At 40.0% G+C, this 27807-nt stretch overlaps 1 protein-coding gene across 2 annotated transcripts in view; it reads left to right on the forward strand.

The window, feature by feature from the left end:
* The first annotated feature begins 8315 nt into the window (after positions 1–8315).
* SNX7 (sorting nexin 7) overlaps positions 8316–27807 on the forward strand; it is a 98255-nt gene continuing 78763 nt past the window's right edge. Inside the window, exon 1 of one of the 2 annotated variants that reach the window (XM_044238742.1) lies at positions 8316–8522. In XM_044238742.1, the coding sequence (XP_044094677.1) occupies positions 8343–8522 (180 nt within the window). In that variant the 5' untranslated portion in view covers positions 8316–8342. The remainder of the gene's footprint in view (positions 8523–27807) is intronic. The other variant, XM_044238741.1, reaches the window with a different exon arrangement.

Below are 27807 nucleotides of genomic sequence, written 5' to 3' on the forward strand. Positions count from 1 at the left end.
CTTTTTCTCTCCCTTCCTATCTTCCTATCAGGAAGATCTCTTTCTCTCTCTTTCTAGAATAAATAAATAAGTCTTTTTTAAAAAATATTACTGCCTGATGATTCCCAGACCTGTACCCCTGGGGCAAATAATACATTATGTGTTAATAAAGAAAAAAATTTTTTAAAAAATTGAAAAATTAAAAAAATATATTACCAAGGACATATGACCTATTGGAAAATTTTTTCTAAAGTTTCCTTAAAGAAAATCTTCAAGTGAACTTTTCTTCTAGAATTGAAATGAACTGAAGATAAATTCCCATTATGCTAGGTACCCCTTAAATGAAATTCCAAGATAGTAATGATCTATCTAATGGGTCTATCCATAGAAAAGGAGTATGGTAGATCTGAGAACTGAACATTTGTTAAAACATCCACATTTTATTTATTTATTTATTTTTAAGATTTTATATAGTTATTTGAGAGAGAGAGAGATGAGCAGGAGTGGTGACAGGGATGGGGTGCAGATGGAGATGGTGAGAGAGATGGAGCAGGGAGCCCCACATGGGGCTCAATCCTAGATCTTGAGATCATGACCTGAGCCAAAGTCAGACACTTAACCAACTGAGTCCCCCAGCCTCCTCAAAACACCAAAATTAAAAAAAAAAAAAAAAAAAAGTTTGGCAATAGTTTACTTTCTAAATCAGTTCATTCATCCAATTAATTAGGTAATAATTACTGAACAATTATCTCACAATGCCTGACTTCTTATGCCTCTTACCTCTGTATTCTAGTTATGTTAGTTAATAAATTTGCTTCTTGTTTTTAATGTAAATAATTCCTACCTTTCCTGATAGGAAGATCATTGCTTTACATTCAACAGAAAAGCAGGCCATTATCAGTCATGGAATTATATGCATATTCCATGTCCTTTAGGTTTTGATGAGTTAAAGATGTTTAATATCATGATGCCTTACTATTCTAACATATTTATTCGTTTCTTTGCCACAGTAAATGATAGAGGACTTGAAATTGCCAGTGTTCCTTAAAAGTAAGGGAAACCTTAAAATCAAAAACCAAACCCATATATTCTAATCAAACCGCAAAGCATTATGTTACATTATGGGAACTAATCCACACATTACTACTTGGATGCCTAAGTGAAATTATGAAGAAAATACGGCAATCATATGCTACTGCTTACATTAATAACATTAATAGTAATGAAACAATTAAAATTTGTATATGTCTTTATTTCACAAATTATTTCACATATATTAGTTTCTTTGATCCTCGTAGCCTTTGAAGTATATACTAATTATCCCCACTTTGTAGATGAGAAAATTGAAGCTAATAATTTAAAATACTTGCTTGAATTTTTTAAGCCAGTAAGGAATTCTCTTTAAAGAACTGTACACTTGCAGAATAAATGGGTATTAATCACAGACTTAGGTTATTGCTTTCCATCATCTTGTCCTTGCCTCATGTTAATTACCCAGAATTAACCACATATAGGTTGTAACTGTCATTTGTGCTATTCATCAAGTATTTTTGACCTCTGCCTCTTGAACACATGATTGTACTTCATGACCCCCTTGGGGTTAGATGAAACCATGTGACCAGTTCTGACCAATTTGTTGTGAATGAAAGAAATACAAGTCACTTTTGCACCAGAAGAGATGGGATGGAAAGCATACAGGTACATGGTAAGAATAGTTGATTCCATGTGCATGAGCTTATAATTTCCTTTGTTGTGAAAATAAGTTTTTTCATTTTGATCAGATGAAATGCTATATGGAATGCCATGATGGTGAATAAGATACTTTGTGAACTCCTCAATGATGGTATTGGCAAAAACAATGGTGGAAAAGAAAACTCATCCAGAATTTCTGTTTCAGTGAGAATGAATCTCCACCTACTCTGTGAAGTCATATAGCCAGTGTAATCAGCTTACCACCAGATGACTGGCTTGCCGTTGCATATCCCCAAAATGGTACCATATTGAGGATTGGATGTTGGTTTGTGCTTTTGGCAGATTAGACACTAGTCAGATCAGCAACACTAGTCAGGTCAGCTTTGGTAAAGTTATATCCATGTTATCAAACTATGCATAGATTCCATTCCTGCCACCATTGCCACTTAAGTTCAGAGGCCCATTAAGTAAGATGGCTAGGGAGAAAGGATGACTGACATTCCTAAGGTCTATAGTTTTTCTACCTGATCATTAAGAACCTCCTCTGCAATAGAGGTCCTTTAGTACACATTTCACATTCACCAATATTGTTATAGTCTGTGCCCCTTTGGAAAGTCCATGGACTTTCCTAAGCTCCCTTTATATCAGTTTTCCAATATTCTTTCCAAGTCCTTAACCATCTGACCAAACCATTTACAACTACCCATGAATTAATACAGACTTGTATTTCTGGACATTTCTCATTCCAGATGTAGTAGATGACAGATGACCACATTTCATACCTGAAGTTCTGATCCCTAGGAGGATTTTCCTTTACCAGTGCTCTTTGGGTCACCCTTGAGTGGGGCTATAGTTTTGTAGCTGCTACTTTGAGGTACTACTAGATACTAGCACATCACAAAGATTCATCTGTAGACCAGACTCAGGATTGTTTTTTCCTCAGTCAACTGGTTGTAAGGAGATTCCCAGAATGCCATTTTTGTAGGTCTATCTCCTAGAACCATTCCAAGTACAAATTCTGTATTGTTCAAGGTCTAGTCAGGAGACAGGATCCCATGATCATTTAAAAAGGGAAAGTTTAATATAAAGCTTTATTAGAAAGAGATTGGTGTAAGGAGTGTTTCAAAGAATTCTAAAGTAAGAATGGCAGATAAAGATGTGACGGCTACCCTTAGGGTTGTGGTAAGTACCCAAGAAAATGTTCTTCACTGTTAGGGCTAAGATTCAGATATCAATGGAAAGAATACCACAATGGCTTCCTGAATAGTGAAGTCAGCAAAGTGCTTCATCAATGGAACCTGCTGGAAATCCATGCTCTGGGAAGTACTAAGTACTAAGTACTAAGAACTTGTTAGGCACCAAGAAAGGCTGCTGAATACTGTTGGAGTCAGGAACTTGAGAGATTCCCCTCTTTAGGAGGCTAGTGCATTTCCATATTTAGTTCAGACTGGGTCAGCTCTGGGCTGGGTACAGGACAAAGGTCAGGCGATGGCAGACCTCTAGTGCCCCTGGTGTATGTCCATGCCTGGGACTGAGGAGAGGCAACTTAGGCTGGGGCCAGGCTCACAATATCTGGGTTTCTAGACCATGCCACCACAGCTGTATGAGTTTGATAGTGGAAAAACACCATCAAAGCTATGCCCTGCAGGAACCTTACACTAGAGAAACTGTGTAGGGTCTGAGTGAAGGAAAATCAGCTCTCCACAGGACACTGGTAAGACAGCATACCAGAAGCAGGAAGAGGAGAAGCCTTCCTCCTCCAGTGCCCCTCCAGGCCCTCTACTGACGAGGCTTGACATCATGCTAGGTGGCAAAACAGAAATACTGACAAGGCCTAATACCGTCATTCTAGAGCAAGCAACAAGAGTTGATCTGGAGTGAAGAGGCAAAATATTAGCCCATCAGCACAATAACTTTATTTTTCATTTCTCAATTTTTAGTTATTTTTATAGCATCTTGTAGTTATTTTCACCCTTTATTTATTAAATAATTCATATTTTTGTGTACTGCTTAAGGTTCTTTAGGCTGTAATCCTCTTAATAGTTTTATATAGTGATTCTGGCACAGGATAGGTGGCTTTCTTGAACGTTTTTAACTTGCATTGTGATCTCCTCTGCAGTAGAGTTTTATCTGTAGAAACTCTGTCAGAAGTGTTTTGAAGAGAGAGTTTGTGTTCAGTTGTGCCAGAATTTTCAGAGATATATCATTAACTCAGAGACACTAGGAATTTTCTGAAGTGTGACTTCCTGGACCTTGGTTAGAATTTTGGGGGAGGGGGAGATAGCTTTCCCACAGGAGGCCCAAGTTTTGTTATTGAGTGCATATTTTACAAAGTTTCACTTCCTTTATTCTTTCATGATTATGCAAACTTTCAGATTATAGAGGCCAGTCCTCCCGGGGACAGACAGAGCATCAGCTGATTTCAGTCTCATTCTCTCAAGAACCAAGAATCCCCAAATGTCCTTATAATTCCTCTTTTCCGTTTTTTTTTTTTTTTTTTTAAAGATTTTTTAAATTTACTTGACAGAGAGAGACACAGCGAGAGAAGGAACACAAGCAGGGGTAGTGGGAGAGGGAGAAGTTGGCTTCCTTCCAGAACAGAGAGCCGGATGCGGGGCTCAATCCCAGGACTCTGGGATCATGACCTGAGCCAAAGGCAGATGCTCAACTGACTGAGCCACCCAGGTGCCCCCTCTTTTCTAATTTTTTTTAAGGCAACATACACAACACTGTCTTTCAGTGAACTACAAATTATTTACCACTTTCTACTTACCTTGGATAAGTCACTAAAGCTCTCTATTTACAGAGAGGTAATGTTACAGAGGTAACATTGTCTGACTCAAAGGAGGTAAGAATTAGCTACTATTGATACTATTATCAACGAACTTGTGAAAACGGGATGCTCTGGAACCTGTGAAAAGCTTTGAAAGAGAATCAAAACCATCAAGTTTTAAGGCAAAACATGTTGTCCTTTTTTTCACTTAGGAAATGAGCCCTTGGCTTGCTATGGGGTTTTGACAAATACTAAATACCTAAGCATGGGACATCATGTGAGTATGTGACCTGAGCAGCTCATCATGAAATAAGCACTATAAAATATTAACAAAAAAATCATAAAATTAGGTAAGCCTTCAGCAAACCATACTCATGTAAAAATGGTACATATAAAAATTAGTCTCAAAAGCATACATTGCATGAGCATTTGGCTCTTGCTACCAACAATAGGCACACTGTTGGGATTGCACAGGGAGTTCTATTTGAGCAGTTAACTAGGGGTAAAAATTTCAAATCTGGGTTACAGATGGTCCTTTATCATATTCTGGAATCAGTGTACTTCTGTGAAAAAGGGCAATGGAATGGAGACATCCTCCCCCATGGTATATAACAATGCCCACTATGCCACAAAGGAGGGAGGCTGGGATTAAGATTCTCTATTGCTCCAAGGACAGAGACCAAAGGTTGTTGGATGGGACTTAGAGGGTAACAGGTAGACTCTAGAAGTCAAGGTGTATGTGGCTTCTTGGAATGGTCCCAGAATAAAAGCATATTTGTAGCCCTGGCAGTGTTTTCCCAAAACTCCATTTGATGTATTTATCTGATCAGATGTATGTTTGATAAGAGTTCTTGCTCTGTCAATGCTAATACTATTTTGTTCCCAGGCACTCCTATGCTTCTTCCACGGCCAGTACGGTGGGGATGATGTATGCTATGCACCAGCTTAACAACATGGTTTTCCCACACACTAAAGGACAACTGGCTACTTCCATGGCTAAGTGTTCATCTCACCACAGCTGCAAATACTTCTGGTCCACCTGCCGCCCATCTGGAGGATGCCATGATTTGTCCTTAATGACAAAGATACATTGGGTTTGCTTTTCCTGCTCAGTTTTTCCCAACAAGATCATCCATGAACTCACTAACTGGTTGCTTTCCCCTCAGATTTTACACATAACATTTTTTTCTAGTCAATTAAATTATCTTCCAGCAAAAAAAGCAAAGCCACTGGGTAATATCCAAGGGGTGACCTGTCGTATCATGAATCCCATTACCAGAAACAGCTAACTTTATGGATGGCTGAATGTAATATTAAAGACTTGATTATGGCCTCAGGAGATCCCAACTGGAAAGGATAAGAGAGAGGAAGGTTTTTGACAAGATGTATGTTCTAAGAAACAAAATTTAATATATGATACTATTTATCCTATAATCAGAAAAAGAGTCTAGGAACCAAGGGACAGGACTGGGTAGGCTTCCTCTTAATATTACACCTGTACTTAAAATTCTGAAGCATGTTGGTTTATAGGCTTTGGTACCCAAATAAGAATTCTCCCACTAAAGAACACAGTGATGATCCCATTTAATGGGAAGTGTAGACTGTTGTGTGGCAGTTTGGGATTTTTCATGTCATTGAATAAGCAGGCATGGCATGCTGGTAATTAAATTCAAAACTTTAGTCCGTAAGTTGCAAAATATCAACAGGATTGTAGAACTGGAGGAGGAATAGACATATTAGACTTGGAGCTGTACCAGTCATGGATAGGTTTGGGTTTTCTTCCTTTGGGGAGTTAAGGACTATTCTCCCAAGTGCTTGAGGCATAGCTGAACTATATTCTGCAGGAATGGACATGGGTGGGGGGAGAAAGTACGCGAAGAAATATGATATTACTGTTAGGCAGTCAAAGGAGTGAATTCTGGTGGTAGGGATTTTTTTTTGTTTTGTTCTTTTTTTCCTTCTGACCAGCATCAACATGGCCTTTCTATGTTTAGAAAATTCTTTGCCTTAGAAATCTCTGTGGGATTTGGCCAGGTGCACCAAGCAGATCTTTCCTCCGGGCTTTTGATACTAGAACTATTAACACTGGAGAGAGGACTGTGGGGCATTTTTGTGGAAGTAATAGCAGAGGTGCTTCTCTGTGGCATCCAGGGATCAGCAACGGTGGCAGCAGGGTCTGCACATGAGTTCTGCGGCATAGTTTTGGCTGTGATCCAACCTGTGTAGACCCAGTTTGTTCTGCCCATTTTCTGAGCCTGTCTTTATGCTTTCTGGCAATTGTGTGAGTCATGGTATCCTTAAGCATTTCCTGGTTCAGACTGCAGTTAGAAAACCTTGAATCTCTCACTGGCCAGAATGAGCTTAGAGAGGAAATAGCCTTTTAATAACTTGTATTCCTTTTAGACATTAGCACAGAGCCTTTTTAAGCAAGTATATCTGATACTGTGGCTTATTAATAAATAATGTGATCCCCAACCTTAAAATGTGAGAGTTTGCTAAGAAATATAAGGCATTTACATGCAATAAATACAATCTATAAAACGACATAAAATTAAAATGCTAAATTGGGAACAGGCAGTGTTAACTTGGAAAGTCTTCTAGAAAGAGATGGGACTCTTTATTTGTTAATTCCTGAAGGATGAGTAGGAGATGGTATTCTGGGAACCAAAAAGTATAGGAAGACTATATTCACAGGGCAGCTGACCAGCCTGACTTATGAAGTGCATATGTAAACTGAAAGCAATGGGAGGTACATCTGAATGGTTAAGAGGTAACATAGTATTAAGGCCATGTCCTCTAATCAGAAGTAGAGAAAAGCTCTATTTCCCCAAATATTAAATCTATCTTTCAATTTTATTAGAACTCTAAACATTGGGTTAAATATTTTGCCAGGGGTCAAGTCTGACTTAGCCTCCTCCCTGCCTACGGGGAAACTTACTAGACATTCTTTCCAGGACCGATGGAGAAATGAGCTGGCTGGGACTTAGAGGAGTTAAATAATAAAACATGAAGATAGTCCCAAAATATATCAATTTGGGTTCAATTTTACTTTTTTTTAAAAACTTATTTTTTGAAAAAAAAAAAAAAGCGGTGAAAAACTAATTATAGCTTGGCATTGGCAGTGCAAAGTTTGAAGATTATTTCTTGGTGGCCAGGTCCCGTCCTGCTCGCTGTCCTCGACTCTTAGACACATTTCTGCTCATTAACTTGAGGAAGACGTCCAGAAGTAAAGGCACATTTGAAAGTGGCTGAAAATAGTTTTTAAATACAACTTCCTTGGCTTGACAGTGAGATGACCACACAGTCCGGTCACTGGGTCAAAAATCAATTACAAAAACAGAAGGGAGCTTTTCAAGTCTTTTTTTTTTTTTTTTTTTTTTTTTTTGCATTAGCCTTGGTAAAAGACGGACTCCAAAACCACAATCAAGAAGAAAGACAACCATTTAAAATATGGGAAATACAGTACTGGCTTTTTCTCTCGGCGGGATGGGTCGGCTGCCTTCCAGCCTCCTTGTGGATCCCCCGAAGCTGACGGTTCGCTCTGTCGCTTCTGCCCAGACCCCCCGCCCCCGCGGAAACCCACGCTCGGCCGTCCCCGAGACAGGGCAGGAGAGGACGCCCTCCTCCTACCTTCGCGCGCTCGGCTTTCCTCCCCCGGACAGCGGCCCTTTCCCCACCCTCGCCAGGGCCCACGAGCCCCACTCCCCGCGTCTCTAGCAGGCCGCGAGCCAGGTGGGGACGAGGCGGCCCCGCGCTGGCCCCGCCAGTTCCGCGTCTGCGCAGCGGGCGAGGGGCTGGAGCGGGGCCGGCCGGGGAGGTGCAGGATGCGCGGGAGCCAATGGGCACGCTCGGGGGAGCCGGGCTGGCAGCCGCGGCGGGCCGGGCGCGCACTGTCGGGATGGAGGGCGACCGCCTGGCATCTCAGGCGCGCTCCTCCGGCCTCCCGGCTGGGGGCGCCACGGGGGAGAGCCCGGGGGTCGACGCCCCCCTCCTGGGCGGCAGCGGCTCTTCCGCCCTGCTGCAGGCCGAAGTGCTGGATCTGGACGAGGACGAGGACGACCTGGAGGTGTTCAGTAAGGTGAGGGCGGCGGCGGCGGCGGCGCGTCCCGGGAAAGTTCCAAGTCAACTCCGGGAGTTGGCACCGTGGTGCGGCGGCCGCCCCCAGCGCGCTCGGCCGGCCCCGGCGGAGGCTCCGAGCTGGAGGTGGGTGGGGTCTTCCCGGTCACCCAACCCGGGCAGGCAGCTCGCCGCACTCCGGGCTGCGTCCCGACCGGGCCGCGAACCGCAGGCGCGCCCTCTTCTGCACTTTGACCTTCCATTCCGCACGGCCGTGGCTTTGTGGAGTCGGCAAAGTTGTGATTTTGTCCGCTTTTTTCTGTTTCTCCTTTCTTGTCTGACGCGGACACCTCATCCGGACAGTTTCCAAGCGCGGGAGGCGGTGGCCCGAGAGTGCCCCTCCCTAGCCGCTTCTTTCCGAACGCAGCCAGCCCAGAATTCGGGGAGAGAGATCACCCTAGTCTAGAGAAATTACTCCTGATTTAGTGGTACTGATTGTGGGTTTAAGACTGAACTGATTGACACCGGAGGTGAGCCTTGCGCCCAATGAGACCAGGTGGCAAGGGAGTCCCCTCTTCAAGAGCAAACGGGTCCTGTGTCTGGCAGGAAGCTCCTCGGCCGCGGAGTTGAGGATTTTTTCAGTGATCTGTTGCCCCTCAGCCCACCGCCAGCCGCTTTCATTTTCCTTTCCCCGGGAAAATCCGGGACCAAAGGGCCCTCCTAACTTGCAGTAGAGTTGGAGAGAAATTCACTCGGGTTTAGTGGTAGACTTGTGGTGCCTGTAGACTGGTGGTTGTGATTTCTTTTTGGAAAAGAAAAATACCTTTCTTAGAGGGCTGTTAAAATGTCAACCCAGTTTTTTAACATTGCTGCTGGTAAAACACTCCAGATGAGAACAATGTATTAATTACTAAGAAGCCTGTGCAGTAGTTAAATGTTACCTTGAGGTGTTAGGGAAAGCGACCTTCCTAACTAGTGCTATTTTCTGGAAGAGTAAACTGAAGTTACAAAGTGAACAAGCATACAGTGACCCCGGAGAGGAATGTGTAAACCTCCTTCCTCCCTTTAGGGTTAAATGAAATGGTAGGCGCAATCAGATTCTCGATGTTCAGACAGAATAACAGTTTTGTGCTCTTGAGAAAGTTATTTGACCTTTCAATGTGTTTAAATTGTTAAACAATGGAATTATTTTATGTTCACTTGTAAAAAAAATTAACACTGCCGTTTTATATTCCACACATACTTTATGTTCAGATCCGGGACAATTGGCCTATCCTTCACGTTGCCTTCTAAGATACCATTAGTCTTTGCATATTAGTGTAGGGTTCTGTGTTGTGAAACTTCCAGCATGGGGGAGGGAGATGGTTGGTTGGGAGTGGCAGTTGTGTATCAGAATCATCTAGGATTGTTTCAACCCAGTCCCGCTCTTTGTCTTTCCCCAGATTCTAAGTCCCAGTCCCCTCTTAAGAATCATTGTCTTAATGAGCTCCTGCCCAGAGGCAGATCTAAGATGAAGCTTGTGGAATGGGAGCTTCAGATGGTTTTGGGCTTAGGCCTCTGGAAATGTTGAGAGTTACTGGGAATTGTGGATGTTCTAGGTGGGAAGGGAATGGCAGATTGCAACCAGAAGCATTTCTAAGTTAGCATTTCTTGTAAATTGCCTAAAGCTATCTCAGAAGAAAGGCATCTAGATCTCCAAGGCTTAGAAGAGTTGTTGTTGAGATTTCTTTTCTCATTCTAAATTGGCATTTGTTTTTCTATTTGATTTTGTTTTGTAAGTTTGGATTCTTTTTAAAAGTATGTCAACTTCAGCTCCATACACCATACACCTGGATCTACCTAACCTGTTCGTGCTTTATACCTACCTGTGTTGGACACTTGGAAAAAAGTTAAGAACCACGTTTATAGAGACTGGCCATGTAGATTAAGGTATATATGTAATGTTGATTAAGACTGAAAAGAGTACTTGGAAAAATTTTAAGTTAGCTGCCTGCTTATAAGTTGAATTTTACAACTATTAACCACAGTTAGTTAGACAAGCAGATGTAAGAAAGTCCTCTCCATTTGGCCTGCTCTCTCTACCACGCCCTTTCTAGCCTGCTGCTCTGTAGAACTCTCCCACGGACCCACAGTTTACCCAGGGGTACCTGAAACAATTACTTCTAAAGGATACTATTGCTACCCTCTAATACTTTCAGATCAACTACTTTAATATTCTGGCTACATTTGTCTTATTGCCTTAGATTATTTCTGAATGTCTATCATCATAATCCCCTCCAGAAGCTTTTTAAAGAGTAGAATCTTTGACTTATTATTAATTCTTTTCTTCCTACAGTATCTTATAAGTGCATGGCAAATACATGTGAAATACTTTTATGTAAGATATTGTGCTGAGTGTCTGGAAAAAAAAAAAGACATGATTCAGTTCTTGCTGTCAATCTTGGAGTCCAGGTGGAAGATGTGACAGAAACTCTAAATGGCAATATAAATCAGGAGAGATGCAAAACAAAACAAAGTATTGTTTGGAGTTTTCAGGTAATCCTGTAGGAGGAAAATGATACCAAATCTCAGGAGACTGTAGGGAATGCAGAGGATATTGACTTAAAAGAGTAAATATAGATGTTGGAAGGTAGGAGAACATGACCAATGATTCAAAAACAGAAAAAAGAAAAAGGAAAAAAATTATAACAGTAGTGTAAGAATAGTGTTAGGACTGGGCCAAAATGATGTGTGGCTTGCAAAAAATTTAGAGAAGAGAGTCTGGTTTCTATTAAAAAAAAAAAGGAAAAAAGTTCTTTTTTGAAAATAATATGTTAAAATAAAATAAATAGTCTTTATTTATTTTTTTTAAAAGATTTTATTTATTTATTTGATAGACAGAGATCACAAGTAGGCAGAGAGGCAGGCAGAGAGAGAGGGGGAAGCAGGCTCCCCGCTGAGCAGAGAGCCCAATGTGGGGGTCGATCCCACGACTCTGAGATCATGACCTGAGCCGAAGGCAGAGGCTTAACCCACTGAGCCACCCAGGCATCCTAGTCTTTATTTTTATTAAATACTGTAATGTGTAGAAGGAGTAGCAACTGAAACGTAGCAAAGGTAACTAGGTCACAGTCAAGCAGTACAGTACCTATCTGGTACTGGGTAAATGACAGATCCTGTTATTGGTCTTTTTAAAAGGTATTCAAGACCATAAAACGAGATCTGTATCATCTAGTATAAATAAGTGATTTACAGATATAATTAACCTCCTCACCACTAGTCATGTTTGAAGGGATAGGGATTGTAGGCATGGTGCAACAAAACTAAGAAAAAGAATTCTTTTTTTAATATAAGGGACAAAAAAGTTCTGGAAGGTATAGGAAGGCTTAATTTCAATCTTCAGCAAAACTATCAAACCTATAAACTATTTAGTATTTTGTTTATAAACACTATGAAAAGAAAGAGGTAATCTGGTTTTGTAACAATGATAGAAAATGATATGGTGATCAGTCAGAAATATAACAATAAGTATGTTTATTTGAACAATGCTTTTGAATCATTTTTGTGAAAAAGGTTATTTTCAAAAGAATAATAGAATTTAGTTCTTGAGACAGCCAGCTCTTTATATATATTGATCTCTGTCAATCTTGACATTATGATAGAGGGACATAATTGTACTATTCAACAATTATGTCAGATACTTAGTAGAAGATACTGGAAGTTTAGTTATTAATTTTTCATATTTTGTTCCCTTCACGGTCTCTGTTGAGTTCCTTTTGTGTCTGTATCAGTCATGGCCCTGTTAAGAATCAGAATTCTCTCTGATGACTTAAATGAAGAGTATTTAATGAAGAACTTCTTAACAGGATTTGGGACAGGGTTCAGGAACAAACAAGGTATACCGAACTACTGAGAAACTTGCAGAGGCAAAAAAGCCATTGGCACCCAGAGTTTAGTGGGAAGAGAGTGTAACTGTATTACAGTGTTGCTGGAATCCAGGGAGAACTGGACCTGTAGAGAAGGGGCCAGCACTTCCACGGGAGCGGTACATACAGAGAGGTGTGTGTAGAGGAGTACCCCTGCCAGAAACGTGGCGCCAGAGCAAGAAAGAAATCGTATATTCCCTGAGCTTCTCTTCTGCTGCTCTTGGATCTCCTGCTTGTTAGCCCCTCCCACCCACCCACCCACCCACTCACCCACCCACTCAAAGCGGCTCAGGTGATGTCATCCAAAGTGAGAGGAGATGGCGGGAGCTGGGAGATAGGGGATAGAAAGACTAACTAGCACAATACATAGTACAAAAGTGTGGCAAGTAGCTTTGGGTAAAGATAGCCACATCTCTATCTCCTGTCGCATATGCTCTTCTATACAGTGACCTGCCGCCTTTCTAACAAGAGGTGGGATCTCTGCCTCCTTCTTGAATCTGGCTGGGGTTGTGACTGCCTAACCAGTAAGTCTGGTGGAAGTGCAGCTTCCAGGGCCGGATGATCAAAGGCCACCGAGCAGGTTGTGCTTTGCCCAGTGGGACACTGTACTGTTCCGAGCTGATAGGTAAGAAATGTCTGTTTGAAATCCTGGCTCCGCCGCTTCGTGGCTTTGTTTCCTTGGGCAAATTACTTAACCTCTCAATGCCTCAGATTCTTCATCTGTAAAATGAGGGCAGATAATAAATATGAGAATTAAATGAGTTACTGTATGTAAAGAGCTTGTGAATACTTGGTGGCCTTTAGCAAACATTCTTGACTGTTGATAGCTGTACACAGGTGCCTACTGCAGCAGCCACTAGCCACATGTAGCTTTTGAGTGTGACTTAGGCACACACATGTGTATACATATGTGTCTAATGTGTGCATGTGTGAATATGTATGTATGTATATGTTGTGTGTGAGTATATAGTATGCAAGCATCTATGAATGGATGTGAATATTTGTGTGTATATGCCCAACTGTCCAACTCACTTAAAATCTAGAATGTGGGATTCCAGCAGTCAGGTCATGTGTTCTCCTTTCCCCATCCATATCCTGATTCTGCCTCAGTGGGTTTTGTTTTGATGGTTAAAAAAAGTGGAACCCATAAAGCAAAGTAAAGTAGGCCTGATCTAGGACGTTGATATTCTTTCCACTAGAGGTTCCACCATCTACCATCATAGCCCTCTTATATGTTAAGTACTCTTACATTCCTTCCAGAGGAGGAGGTGGAGTGAAGTAGAAAGAAAATAAAAAATCCTCAAGTTCTCCTAATGAGAGAGCATAGATGGTCGACAATAGAATTTAAATAAATAATGAAATTTCAAAGTAAGTTTAGGGAGACTTTGTATGGTACCATTATATGCATAAACATTCCTAACGGTTTTCAGGGACTGAAAGATCAATGTACACAAATGACGTGATACTGAATCTAAATAAGCATCATATTTTCAAGGTCATGTGAAATATTAATTGTACTGTACTCTGAATTGTCCATGCCATTCCCAAAGTTACATCCCTGTATGAAACTCTCTGTATTTTATTTTATTTTAAAAATGTGTTTATTTATTTTAGAGAGAGAGAAAGAGCGAGCGTATATGCACAAGCAGGAGGGGCAGAGGGAGAGGGGAACAAAGAGCCAGATGTGGGGCTCAATCCCATGACCCCCGAGACCATGACCTGAGCCAAAACCAAGAGTTAGAACCCAACCCACTGTGCCACCCAGGTGCCCTGCGTCCTCTGTATTTTAAAGGGGAATCAATTACATCAGAAGATGTCAAAGGGATGTCTCATTTGCCAATGCTAGTCCCTTGTTATCGATTCTTTGGAATGCTGTGTTGAGATTGAGCCTGAGATCTTGTCTGAGCTCAGCAAAAAGAGGGCTTGGATCCATCTACACTGCCCTGGAAACAGTCTTGCCACACATTTGCCCTTGTGAGGGAGAATAAACAAAGGGGTTTCACTGATGATATGTTTTGGCAACCATGGCCTATGAAGAAAACCTGGGGAAACGTAAAAAGTAGTTTGGCTCAGAAAAGACTTGGGTTAATTCTTTATGAAGAGCTGTTATGATCTAGGTTGCAGTTTTGATGGATGGAACTAGAATTGCTAGGTCAAAAAAATGAGGAGACAAGTTTTGGGTCAGTTTATGGAAGAATTTTCTAAGTGAAGGTTCCAAAAGGGAAAGGATTACTCAGCATGGTCATGAATTCTGTCACTAAAAATGTTTGAGCACGAGCTGGATGACTGACTGTCCCAGAGGAGAGAAGGGTGTGGCGATCGGACTGTCCCTTTGCACTATGAAGAGGCTGTTACAAGCAGAATTTTAACTTACGCTAAATTTAACTACAATAGTAGTGGGAATTTGTTTTTTGTTTTTTTTTTTAAAGATTTTATTTATTTATTTGACAGAGAGAGATCACAGTAGACAGAGAGGCAAGGCAGAGAGAGAGAGGAGGAAGCAGGCTCCCTGCTGAGCAGAGAGCCCGATGCGGGACTCAATCCCAGGACCCTGAGATCATGACCTGAGCCGAAGGCAGCGGCTTAACCCACTGAGCCACCCAGGCGCCCCAGTAGTGGGAAGTCTTAATTAGATGGTTCTACTTGTCTCTTCAACTTAATTCCCAAATCACATTATCTTCTGCCATTCCCTAGTTTTTATACTTCTCTTCCCACATTGGTTATGGTTTCTGTTTACATCTCTGCTGATGATGTGACAACTCCTTAGAATACCAGGAATAAAATGCTTAGTGTTACTTTCTGTTTATTCCTTCCACTCACTCCCCATGTGTCCGACATACCTAAGAAGTCCCCATCAGTTTACCTTCTTGGTATCTTCAGTATCCATGCCTTCTTTCTGTTCCCAGAACAGAAAGTTGTTACACAGTTACTTCTGAGAACCATTAAAATAGTCTCATAATAGTCTCATAAAGCCTCAGTCTTCTTATCTTCTGCCTCTAGTCTACCCCATATGCTCACAACCACACTGACGTTTCCAGAGCACACAGTTCTAATCATACGGTCGCATTTTGCATTCAAGACGCATGATCAGGCTGCCTGCCGCTCTCCTGCCTCACCACTCTGCCGTCCGCAACCTTGGTCGACTGAGTCCGAGTCTGTGAGTCTGTTGTATCACCCTGGAGCTCACTAGCAACGCAGTCTCAGAACCCACTTCCCAGACCAAATAAATCAATCTGTATTGTATGTTACCAGGAGTCTGCATTGATTTGTTTGTACCTTACAGTTTGGAAGTACCGTTCTAGAAGTACTGATCTAGGTTGGTTCACTTGCCACTACGTGAGCTTGCTTCAAATTTTTCTACCTCTGTGTAGTAATTGTTCGGTTGACAAAGCAAATTCCTTTCTATTCCTTATAGCCTAATGTAAAACTACCTCTTACCTAAGAGCGTCTTCATTCTTCAGCTAGAATTAATTTCTCCACTCTGTGCTTCCCATAATGCTGTTCTGAATCTTGTAATACTTACTACATTACCTTATGAATAGGTGTTTATTTCTCATCTGTAAAATCTTGATTGCTTGTCTCTCTCCAATAGAGTAAACTTCTTGATGGTAGGGGAGTAGGAACTTTAAATATTTATAGGATAAATGTGTTACTGAGTGATATGGCCTATGATTTTTTTCTTGTGTATAGACCCAATTATTACGGTAATTTGCTAATGATCTGTTTTCAGTAAATTCAATTTGTATTGTGTTGGTCCTTCCTATCAGGATACTAAACTAAATAGAATTAAAACAAATTGGTCTTAATAAATGGTGAGTAAATGTTATTGCTAGATGACACAGGGCTATGTTGAATGTCAACCCTGAAAAAAAATCTCCTTTTTGAATTTTATTAGAAGAAATAAATGCAAAGCAAACAAAACAAAGCAAGAACAAAACAACAACAAAACCCCCTCGAAGCCCCAAGGGAATCACTTAAGAACCTTTTTTACTAGGAAAAAATAACTTTTAGAGCTAATAGCACCTATCTCAATCAAAAAGCTTGGTTGCAAGCAATGGAAACTAATTACAGCAGGAAAGGAATGAAATGGTGCATATTAGGTACTCGTAGAGTAGATGTGCAGGCTGGACATGGCAGGGGCAGAAAGGGATAAACATTAGCAGAAACTATAGCCAATGTTATATTTGGAAACGGGATTGGATGTTGTATAGTGAAAAGAAAAATAAAATCCATGAGAACCTTTACGAAAGTTTTTTATGCAGGCAATGGTATTTATTTATTGATCTGTGACAATGGAGAATATTATTAAAATGTTTTGGGAAAATGATGTCAAAGGGCACCAGATTTGAACATAATATACTCTAAAAAATGTTTTATTGAGTTTTAAAGGTGCAATTTTATTTCTGCATCCTTGAGGCTCTGATAGAATGCTCTAGTATTAACTCTTAACTGGTAACCTCCTACATTTTTACAAATGGCTAGTGTGATCAAAAAGAAACACAGATTCAATAGCTGTGTGGTTGTAGTGTTCAAAATTTATTTTATTTTAATATTTATTTGTATCCCACACTTTCCAAACAGGGCATAAGACTAAAAGCTAAAGTAAACTTTCATAGTTACTCATTTTAGGAATGTATATTAAAGTTTTCTCAGTAAACAAGTAAAAATTTATATACTTGAAGGATTTTCTGTTTTAAATGGAATATTTTATTAACTGACACTGTATATACCAATCATGCTAGATAACACAGTGTTGTTACCTATAATATTAATAAAAAAGGATAGTCAGGAAATCAAATTTAGTAACAAATACTGACATAAAAATCAGTAAAATGCACAGAACAGAGGGTTAAACCAATAGTTTTTAAAATTAAAACTGAAATAATATGTATGCTTATATATATGTTTTTTATTTTGAAAATGCTATGGTATGGAATACTCTTTTACTTTTTAAAGTAACTTCACTGAGGTATAATTTATATACTATAAACTTCACCCAGAAGTGATTTTTTTTTAATTAAATTTACTGAGTGGCATAACCATCCCTGTAAACAAGTTTGGGAACATTTTTATATCCCCCCCCAAAATCCATCACGTCATTTATAATTAGTCTCTGTTTTCACTCTCAGCCATGGACAACCTCTAATCTGTTATTTCTGTCTCTACAAATTTGCCTTTTCAGGAAATTTCATATAAATGGAATCAGACAATATGTGGTCTTTTGTGTCTGGTTTCTTTCATTTAATTAACATAATATTTTTAGGTTCATTTTTCCTGTAATTTTATTATTTTTTAGTCATGGCTCTAATTTTTTGGTATAAGAAATAGTTTTTATTTTGAAATGGAAAACAGAGCTTAATCATTTGAAATGAAATGTTAGGAATAGAAATCCTGTTTAATATTGAAATGAAAACCTTATTACATGTGATCAAAAACAAATGGTAGGGGCGCCTGGGTGGCTCAGTGGGTTAAAGCCTCTGCCTTCTGCTCAGGTCATGATCCCAGGGTCCTGGGATCGAGCCCCACATCGGGCTCTCTGCTCTGCAGGGAGCCTGTTTCCTCCTCTCTCTCTCTCTGCCTGCCTCTCTACCTACTTGTGATCTCTGTCTGTCAAATAAATAAATAAAATCTTAAAAAAAAAAAAAAACAAATGGTAAACTCTTTGGATAAGAATCTTCAAAATTGGGGGAAAAAATCCCTAATTTGTTCTTCTGCACTAACTTTGAGAAAGGTGTGTGTGTGTGTGTTAGTGTTAGTACACACATATATAAATATATATTTAATCTAATTGAACATCGAATAATATTTTCATCAGCTTTCACTAATTATGCTGTAATATAAGCAACAAGATCTCAGTGACTTACCTACAATAAAGGCTTATTTCTTTTTCATGAATCTGTCAACTGTAACTGAGCTATGAGTGTGTTCCATGTTTTGAGTCTCTTTCACATTTCTTCTTCATTCTGGCATCAAGACAGAAGGAAAGACGCCTAACTGGGACGTGTGATTCCTCTGGCAGAGGGAAAAAAAATAGGAGCACTGGTGAAAACAGGTAATGGCTCCCAAATCTGCCCAGATACATGCCATTATCCAAACTAAGTCACTGAGCAAATACATTGCGGTGGGAAACTATTTTCCTTCCAGAAGGAGGCACTGAAAGTTACCTGGCATTTAACCAGGAGATATAATCCTCTCCTAGGGAGACAGAGGGCCACTGGGAATAATCATACCATCTCCCACAGTGGTCTTGTGGCAAAGCTAGAGGCAAATGACAGGGTGGACCTCTCTGAATAACGAAAAACACGTTTTTTCTTCCCCATAGGGTATTGAATACAAAAAAGAAAAGTTTTCACTAGGTAAGGAGCATAACTAAGACAAATTCTGACACAGTAAATGGTAAAGTGTGAGTATTTTGTTGTTTATACCTTCACCAAAGCCTGTGTTTGTTCCCACCACTTACCACCTTTCTGGTCACTCCCAACTTTCTGAGTCCTTTCCTGTCATAGGCCTCATTGATTCTCCAGACTGGATTCCTTTCCCCGCCTGTCTTTTCATCACTGGCTCCTCTTTTTTTTTTTTTTTTTTTTTTTGGTAAGATTTTAAAAAATTTATTTAACAGAGAGAGGCACAACAAGAAAGGGAACACAAGCAGGGGGAGTGGGAGATGGAGAAGCAGGCTTCCTGTTAAGCAGTGAGCCCAATGTGGGACTCAATCCTAGGACCTTAACATCATGACCTGAGCCGAAGGCAGAGGCTTAACCACTGAGCCACTCAGGTGCTCCTGCCTCCTTTTCAGTATTACCTCCTGAAAGACACGTTCCCTGACAGCTTTATCAATTCTTTCTCCCTTCCTTAACCTTTAATTCCAGGAATCCCCCCAACACACACACTTTTATTTTGGAATTTATAAACTTGTTTATTAATACTTACTCATATCTGGGATTTTCCTGCTTCATTCTCTATGTTTACTTGTTTATTATCTCCAACCCTCCCACTTAACTAAAGTATAAGCTTCATAAGAGCCAGGAAGCATGCCATCTTGGCTGCTGTTTAGCCCCAACCAGTGCCTGACACATGGTTGACATTCAGTGAACATTTGGAAAATGAAGTAAATCTTCTACACTGGGTGCTTTTTGTGTGTGCATTGGCTGGTGGTGATGGTAGTGGTGATTGGGTCTTGGCTCTACCAGTTGAGATAAGTGATTTCGGGAGAATTATTATGATCCCCATGCTACAGGTTTATCTATAAGATACAGATGATGATAATTGCACTTATTTCCCATCATGTTGTTGGCAGGATTAAATGAAGTAATGTAAGTGTATGGTGTTAAGGCACAGGCCCTGTCCCTTAGAAAATTTCAGTATTTGCCATTATTAAGATTAATGTTCTTAAGTTGTAGGCTCATCCATTTTGCAATTTGTAATGAGGTGGTCAGAGACTCACAAATATATTTGTTACTATATGGTTTTTAGTTATTATAGAGAGTGCTACCAGAATTACCAGAATTGGGGTATTGTCTCTTAAATGCTATATTATAGGCTTGCTCATTTTATTGTTCTTTCCTCTATTGCAGGCTTTGCCAATACTTTATTTTTTACCAATTGAAAATTTGTAGTAGCCCTGTGTCAAGCAACTCTCTTGGCACCATTTTCCCAACAGTATTTGCTTACTTTGTGCCTCTGTGTCACATTTTGAAAATCCTTGCAATATTTCAAACGTTTTAAGCATTATTATATTTGTTACTAACCTGTCATCAGTGATTTTTGATGTTATTATTGTAATTTGTTTTGGGTTCCAGGAACAGCACTCATATGAGATGGGGAATTTAATACATAAATGTTGTGCATGTTCTGGCTGCTCCACTGACTGGTCATTCCCCCATCACTCTCCTTTTCCTTGAGCCCCCCTATTTCTGAGACGCATCAATATCGAAATTAGGCCAATGAATAACCCTACAGTAGCCTCTAAGTGTTAAAGTGAAAGGAAGAGGCATATGTCTCTCACTTTAAATGAAAAGCTAGAAATGATTAAGCTTAACAAAGAAGCATGTCAAAAGTCAAGATATTCCAAAACCTATGCCTCTTGCACCAAACAGCCAACCTCTGAATGCAAAGGAGAATTTCTTAAAGGAAATTTAAAGTCCTACTCCAGTAAACACATGAATGATAAAAAATGAAACAGTCTTATTACTGATATGGAGAGAATTTTAGTGGTCTAAAGAGGAGATCAAACCAGCCACAATATTCCCTTAACCCCAAGCCTAAGCCAGAGCCAGGCCCTAACTCTTCAGTTCTGTGAAGGCTGAGAGATGTGAGGAAGAGGAAGCTGCAGGAGAAAAGCTAGAACCTAGCAGAGGTTGGTTAGTGAGGTTTAAAGAAAGAAACCATCTCCATCATACTAACGTGCAAGGTGAAGCCACAGATGCTAATGGAGACGCCACAACAAGGTATCTGCAGGGTCTAGCTCAGCTCATTAATAAAGGTGGCTACACTGAACAACTATTTTCAATGTAGAAGAAACAGGTTGTTGGTTTTTTTTTTTAAGATTTTATTTATTTATTTGAGAGAGAGCATGAGAGAGGAGAAGGTCAGAGGGAGAAGCAGACTCCCCATGGAGCTGGGAGCCCCATGTGGGACTCAATCCCAGGACTCCAGGATCATGACCTGAGCTGAAGGCAGTCGCTTAACCAACTGAGCCACCCAGGCACCCCAGAAGAAACAGTTTTCTATTGGAAGAAGATCCTACTACGACTTTCATAGCTAGACCGAAGTCAACACCTGGCTTCAAAGATCCAAAGGACGGGCTGACTCTGCTGTTAGGGGCTCGTGCAGCTGGTGACTTTATAAGTCGAAGCCAATGCTCATTTACCATTCTGAAAATCCTAGAACCCATAAGAATTACAAATCTACTCTGCCTGTGCCCCATAAATGGAACAACAGAGCCCGAATGACGAGACATCTGTTTACAACATGTTTTACCCAATATTTTAAACCCACTATTGAGACCTCCTTCTCAGAAAAAATATTCTTTTCAAAATATGACTGCTCACTGGCAATGTACCTGGTCACCCAGGAGCTCTGATGGAGATGGATAATGGGATTACTGTTGTTCTCATGCCCGCTAACACAACATCCATCTTGCAGCCTGTGGATCAACGAGTGATTTCTACTCCTTAAGCCTTATTATTTAGGAAATACATTTCATAAGGCTGTAGCTGCCATGGTGATGTATCTGATGGATCTGGGGGCCAAGTAAGTCAAAAACCTTCTGGGAAGGAATGCCATTAAGAACATTCATGATCCATGGGAAGAGGTCACAATGTCAACATGAACAGGAGTCTGGAAGAAGTTGATCCCAGCCCTCATGGATGACTTGGTGGGCTCAGGGCTCCAGTGGAGGCAGAACAGCAGATGTGGTGGAAACAGCAAGAGGACTGGAAGCAGCAGGAGTGCCTGAACATGTGACTGGATGACTATGATCTCCTGATCGAATGTTCATAGCTGAGGGGCTGCTTCTTATGGATGAGCAAAGACAGTGGTTTCCTGAGCTGGACTCTACTCCTGGTGAAGATGCTGTGAAGATAGTTGAAATGACAACAGAGGATTTAGAATATGACACACACTTAGTTGATAAAAGCAGCAGCGGGCTTGAGAGGACTGACTCCCATTGTGAAGGAAGTTCTGCTGTGGGTAAAATGCTTCAAACAGCATCACACTCCGCAGAAAAATGGTTTGTTAAAGGAAGAGTCAATATTTGCAGTAAATTTCAGTGTTGTCTTATTTTAAGAAATTGTCACAGACATTCCAGCCTCCAGCAGCCACCACGCTGGTCAGTCAGCAGCCATCAACATGGAGGCAAAACCCTCTGCCAGCAAAAACATTACAACTCACTAAAAGCTCTGGTGATGGTCAGCATTTTTTAGCAAGGAAGTATTTGGTAATTAAACTACATGGACTGTACATTTTCTAGACATAATGCTATTGCACACTCAGTAGACTACTGTTTGGTGTAAACATAACTTTTCTATGTATTGGGAAACCAAAAAATTCATTTGAGTCACTTTATTGCAATATTCCCTTTCTTTGGGTTGTCTGGAACCAAACCCTCAATAGCTCTACAGTGTGCCTTGTGTGTGGATATAGCTCCCCAGTTGAATGACTCATGATATGTAGTATTTGTCATGTTATTTGAAAGTGCTAGAGGAAAAGAATATTCCTGGTACAGCTGTTTTAACTATCTACTAGTTTTCTTGATATATTGTAAGTATATATTAAGGCTCTTAGGAATGCTTTTAATGTTGTTGGTGTGGCTGATATCAGGACAACTCAACCTTTTCCCTAGAAACCATCTACAAAGATGAAACTTTGGTTAAGGAGGGTAGTTGAAATTTATTGTGTGTCAGAATCCATTTTAGTCGTGCCCGTTAAAGTGTACAGTCAGTTGGCTGTGCTCCTGAGGGACCATTTTTATTTATTTATTTATTTATTTTAAATTTTTTTACATTCCTAAGTTGGGTCTGCAGTGTTGTCTGCCCATAGAACTTATTTTCAACTTCTTCAATTCTGGTCAGAGTAATTCTTTTTCCTGGTTTGCCCTCTCCTACTTAATCGTCACTGAATCTAGAATAGGTAGTTATTATACCTATTCTGGTTGATATTCTACCTATTCTGGTCTGATTCGAACTGGCTGATACTGTGTTTAATATGTGTATCCAGTACCCCAAACTCATTTTGAGGCAAGTTTAATAGACTTGTCATTTGTGGATTTAACATTGAGGGCTTCAAATATCTTTGGCATGCAGTAACATGACATATTCGTGAAGCATACATAGAACTGTACCAGTGGTTTGGAGGACACACCATGTGGGAGCGCTGCCTGTCTTTTAGCCTTAACATTTTACTTTTTATTTCCCTGTCGTAGCTTACATATGCAGTGATATTTACTGAGGTGAATAAAAACATTAATGTGTGTGTGTGTGTGTGTGTGTCTGAGTATTAAAAAGCCCTTGAAAGAACACAAATGCTAAAAATCTAGAACTTGGGGCGCCTGGGTGGCTCAGTGGGTTAAGCCGCTGCCTTCGACTCAGGTAATGATCTCAGGGTCCTGGGATCGAGTCCCGTATCGGGCTCTCTGCTCAGCGGGGAGCCTGCTTCCTCCTCTCTCTCTGCCTGCCTCTCTGCCTACTTGTGATCTCTCTCTGTCAAATAAATAATAAAATCTTTAAAAAAAAAATCTAGAACTTACTTACTTTTTGCCTACCTACAAACTGTCAATGGAACTTTATTTTTATTTCTAAGTTTTATGAGAAGACTTTAAAAGAAAATTACTGGATAGTTTTCAGTAATCCAAAAATATAACCTTATCCTATATGAGCACACCTTTTATAATTTTTTTTTGTTAAGATTTTATTTATTTATTTGAGAGAGTGAGGCGAGGAAGCTAGCACAAGTGAAGGGGGGAGGCATGGGCGAGTGGGAGAAGCATACTTCTTGCTGAGCAGGGAGCCCGACACAAGGCTCCATTCCAGGACCCTGGGATCATGACCAGAGCTGAGGAGAAACACTTAACAGACTGAGCCACCCAGGTGCTTCCCCTCCATAAGTTTTTAAGTGATTTTTTACTCTAGAGTATTTTCATACGTACAAAAAAATATACAGATCTTCCTTCACTTATGATGAGGTTACATCATATGATGGGGTAAATTGAAAATATTGTGAGTTGAAATACATTGAATACAACTAACCTACCAAACATCGTAACTAGCCTAGCCTACCTTAAACATGATCAGAATATTTACATTAGCCTACAGTTGGGCAAAATCATCTAACACAAAGCCCATTTTATAATACAGTGATGAATATCTCATTCACCTGAGATACTGAATTTGCTGAATATTGTCCTGAAAGTGAAAAACAGATTGATTTTATGTGTAGAGCATGTGTTAAGTGTTAAGTGTCTTGGCTGTTTACCCTCATGATCTCGTGGCTAACTGGAACACTGCTGTCCAGCAGTATGAAAGAGTATTACGTTGCGTGTGTATCGCTGACCCAAGAAAGGATCAAAATTCAAAATCAAAGTATGGTTTCTACTGAAAGTGTGTCACTTTCTCACTATTGTGAAGTCAAAAATCATGAGTATTGCTATCTGGTTTAAAAAAAAAGGTGGAGGGGGGATTAGAACATACTCAACAGGGTTGTGGTAAGGTTTAAGGTTTACCTAAGATATTCATACAAAGTCTTCAAGCAGATGATGTATGTATCACATTTATTCCTCTTTTTTTTTTTTTTTTAATGCTCTCCTTAATCCTCTGTGATCCAAGGTGAGATATGACCTTTCTGCCTGACTACAGAGACTTTTTCTTTTAATATACCATGTTTTGGGGGGAGGTGTACAGAGGGAAATGTTCTGTCAGATAGAATGATGTGAAAAATTACATGATTAGTATATAGCTTTATATTTCACAAAACCTGAGGTAGTCCAAGTACATTCAAGGCAACAATGTTAGAAAATAGAAATGCTAGAAACAGAAAAATGGATGAATCAATTATCATATATGCATACAAGGGGATATATCCTACGTAGCCCTGGAAATTATGTCAAATAAGATTAGAGTGTTGTATGCCCCTTTATAGAACATGCCATGGGCTGGCTTTTCCCCCAATCACATTTTCAACAGTGTTCCGCAGAAGGCCTTTCTGATTTTTTATTATTATTATAAGCAGGCAGATTGGAAGGAGCTGTAAACCAAAACACAGCTGGTAAGTCTAAATTTAGGCCCATCAGGATGAGTGTCCCTCATAACACAGTTTCTCAAACTCCTTCCACTTTAAGTTGCTTTTTTACCAGATGTCTCTTGGTGTGTGTGTTTCTTGCGCATCAGCAAATTTTATTTGCGTGGCCTTTTCATGCCACTCTTCTGATTTATCACACTTCTCACATTGATTTTTTTCCCCTCTACTTGTAAAAAGAAAATAGCTGTTTGTGCACAGATGGTGGGTATGATTTAGTATTATAAGAGTAATTCATGTTATATTTATGAGATGTTTCCAAGTAGCCTTTTAGTGGGAGATATTCAGGAAGGACACCTTTTAGAAAGGTCGTCTCTCACCTTTTAACCTGTTTCTTTTGGTGTTTATCTCCTGAGTACTCAAATATTGGCAGGCCATTGTTTGTTTTAAAATTCAGGGATGTTTTTTATTTATATCCATAGTAGAGCCTTGGAACCATCCAAGATCATTAAAGGAGGGAGGCAAAAGCATTTCTCAGAAATTACTGGAGCTGATTGTTAACCTGTAAGAAAATGAAGGAATGGAGCAAGGATGAAATGCAGTAATCATATCATTCCCCCCTTCCTACCATTCCACCCTTGCTTCCTTCCTTAAATTTTTATTGTGTGCAACTCTGTGTATAGAAATGCTGTCCGTGGGCGTCTGGGTGGCTCAGTGGGTTAAAGCCTCTGCCTTCAGCTCAGTTCCCGATCCCAGCGTCTTGGGATCGAGCCCCCCCTGCATTGGGCTCTGCTCAGCGGGGGGCCTGCTTCCTCTTCTCTCCTGTCTCTCTGCTTACTTGTGATTTCTATCTGTCAAATAAATTTAAAAAAAAAAATGCTGTCAGTTTGCCAGGGCTACTGTAACTCTGGACCGTAGATAAGCGGTCTGAAACAAGAGACATTAATTTATCTTTTTCACAGCTCTGGAAGCTAGAAGTCTGAAGTGCATGTGTCAGTGGAGTTGGTTCTTTCCGAGAGCAGTGAGGAAGGAATCTGTTCCAGACCCCTCCCCCTGGCTTGTAGATGGCTGTCTTCTCCTCATGTTTCTCAACATTGTCTTTCTTCTATACATGTCTCTGTGTCTAACTTTGTTCTTTTGATAAAGACACTGGTGGGTCATGTTGCATAAGAGCCCACCCCAGTGGCCACATTTTGGCTTAATAAACCTCTGTAAAGACCCTATCTCCAAATAAGGTCACACTCTGAAGTATGAGGTGTTAGGTCTCTTCAACATATGAATTTTGGAAGGACAGAATTTAATCCATAACAAATGCTTATTCTAAACCAAATGTAGCAACAAGGAAAACTTACACTTAATTTGTAATTGGTTGTGTCAATAAATTTCAGTGTCATGCTAACACAATTCTAACGTCCATTTAACTAAGTAAAGTCATTTAAGTGGTTTCTCTCATGATGGGTGTGTTGGTTTGGAATAAGGGTAGAGGACAAAGACTTCTTACAGTAATCTGGCTTCACTGTTACACATTATATATTATGTTCACATCTGGGCTTGAAACCATCCCAGGATTTTGGTGTGTGTGCCTGTGTGTCTTCACTATGCTAGCTATAAGGAAGGGTATTCAATGTTATTTAAGAAGTAGAGATCTACCACCCAGATCATTTCCCTTCTGCTTTAATCTCTTGAAGAAAGAAAATAAAATGGTGTCTTTTCATTGTCTAGAAGACCAGTAGATAATGGACATCTATCCAAATGCTAAGAATGAATGGACATATAAATAAAGATCAGGGAGGGGGGCAGGGAGAGAAAAAAGAGAGAGAGAACTAATGAGAGAAAGAAGCACACATTATTGTGGAGGTGAGACCTTTGTTTGGAAAGAACAAATTTTAATGATCCATTTCTCCTGAAAAGCATCCACCACAAAAGGTTAAATGGAGGGCTTTTTTGGTTAATTGCTTCTTTGGATCTTCTCAAACACTTATTTTCTTCTCTTATTCATGTCCAAATGTAAATCTTTTAAACATTGTCATTATATTTTCTTTCCTCCTTTTTTTGAAGTGAATATAAAAGTCTTTGGATAGTCAGTTTTATTGAAGTTTTAAGAATGTTTTTGAGTGATTCATAGTAATTTAAATCCTTCTACTGAATCTTGGATGTTGCTAAATTTCAGCCTGTAATTTTCTTCCTTTGCTCGATATCGAAGCATATTTTTGACACCACACTATGCTCATTGGAATTGTGAGCCTTTGTAAATTCATGCAGATCTTTCCCGCTCTACAAAAGGATGCATTTTAAGCAGAAGAAATAGAATGCTACATTATGTAGTAGGTATAAGAAGTGGGCTGTGGTGAGTTAAGAGGGTGACTACAAAGAATACCAAAGCACATGGTTGTGTGCAGTGTCAGGGAAATTTAAAGTACGTGTGCCTGTCAAATTAAAATTTGTCAGCTTAAAAAACTACTACAGGACCCCTCCCCCATCTGAAAGTAGAGCATTCCTACGAAATCTTTTGTAAGCTGAAATGGATTAAAGTGAAGAAGCAGTTACCGTTAATCTATATGGAAAAAATTTTTAAGCCTTCCCAGACCCAAAACACAACTTCTCCTAGGCTTTTCTGGCACCTTAAGATGCATTTTGCTAATGGATGCACAAAATAAATGGAGATAAAGCACA

Source organism: Neovison vison, chromosome 2, assembly GCF_020171115.1.
Source record: "Neovison vison isolate M4711 chromosome 2, ASM_NN_V1, whole genome shotgun sequence".
Classification (NCBI taxonomy): Eukaryota; Metazoa; Chordata; class Mammalia; order Carnivora; family Mustelidae; genus Neogale; species Neogale vison.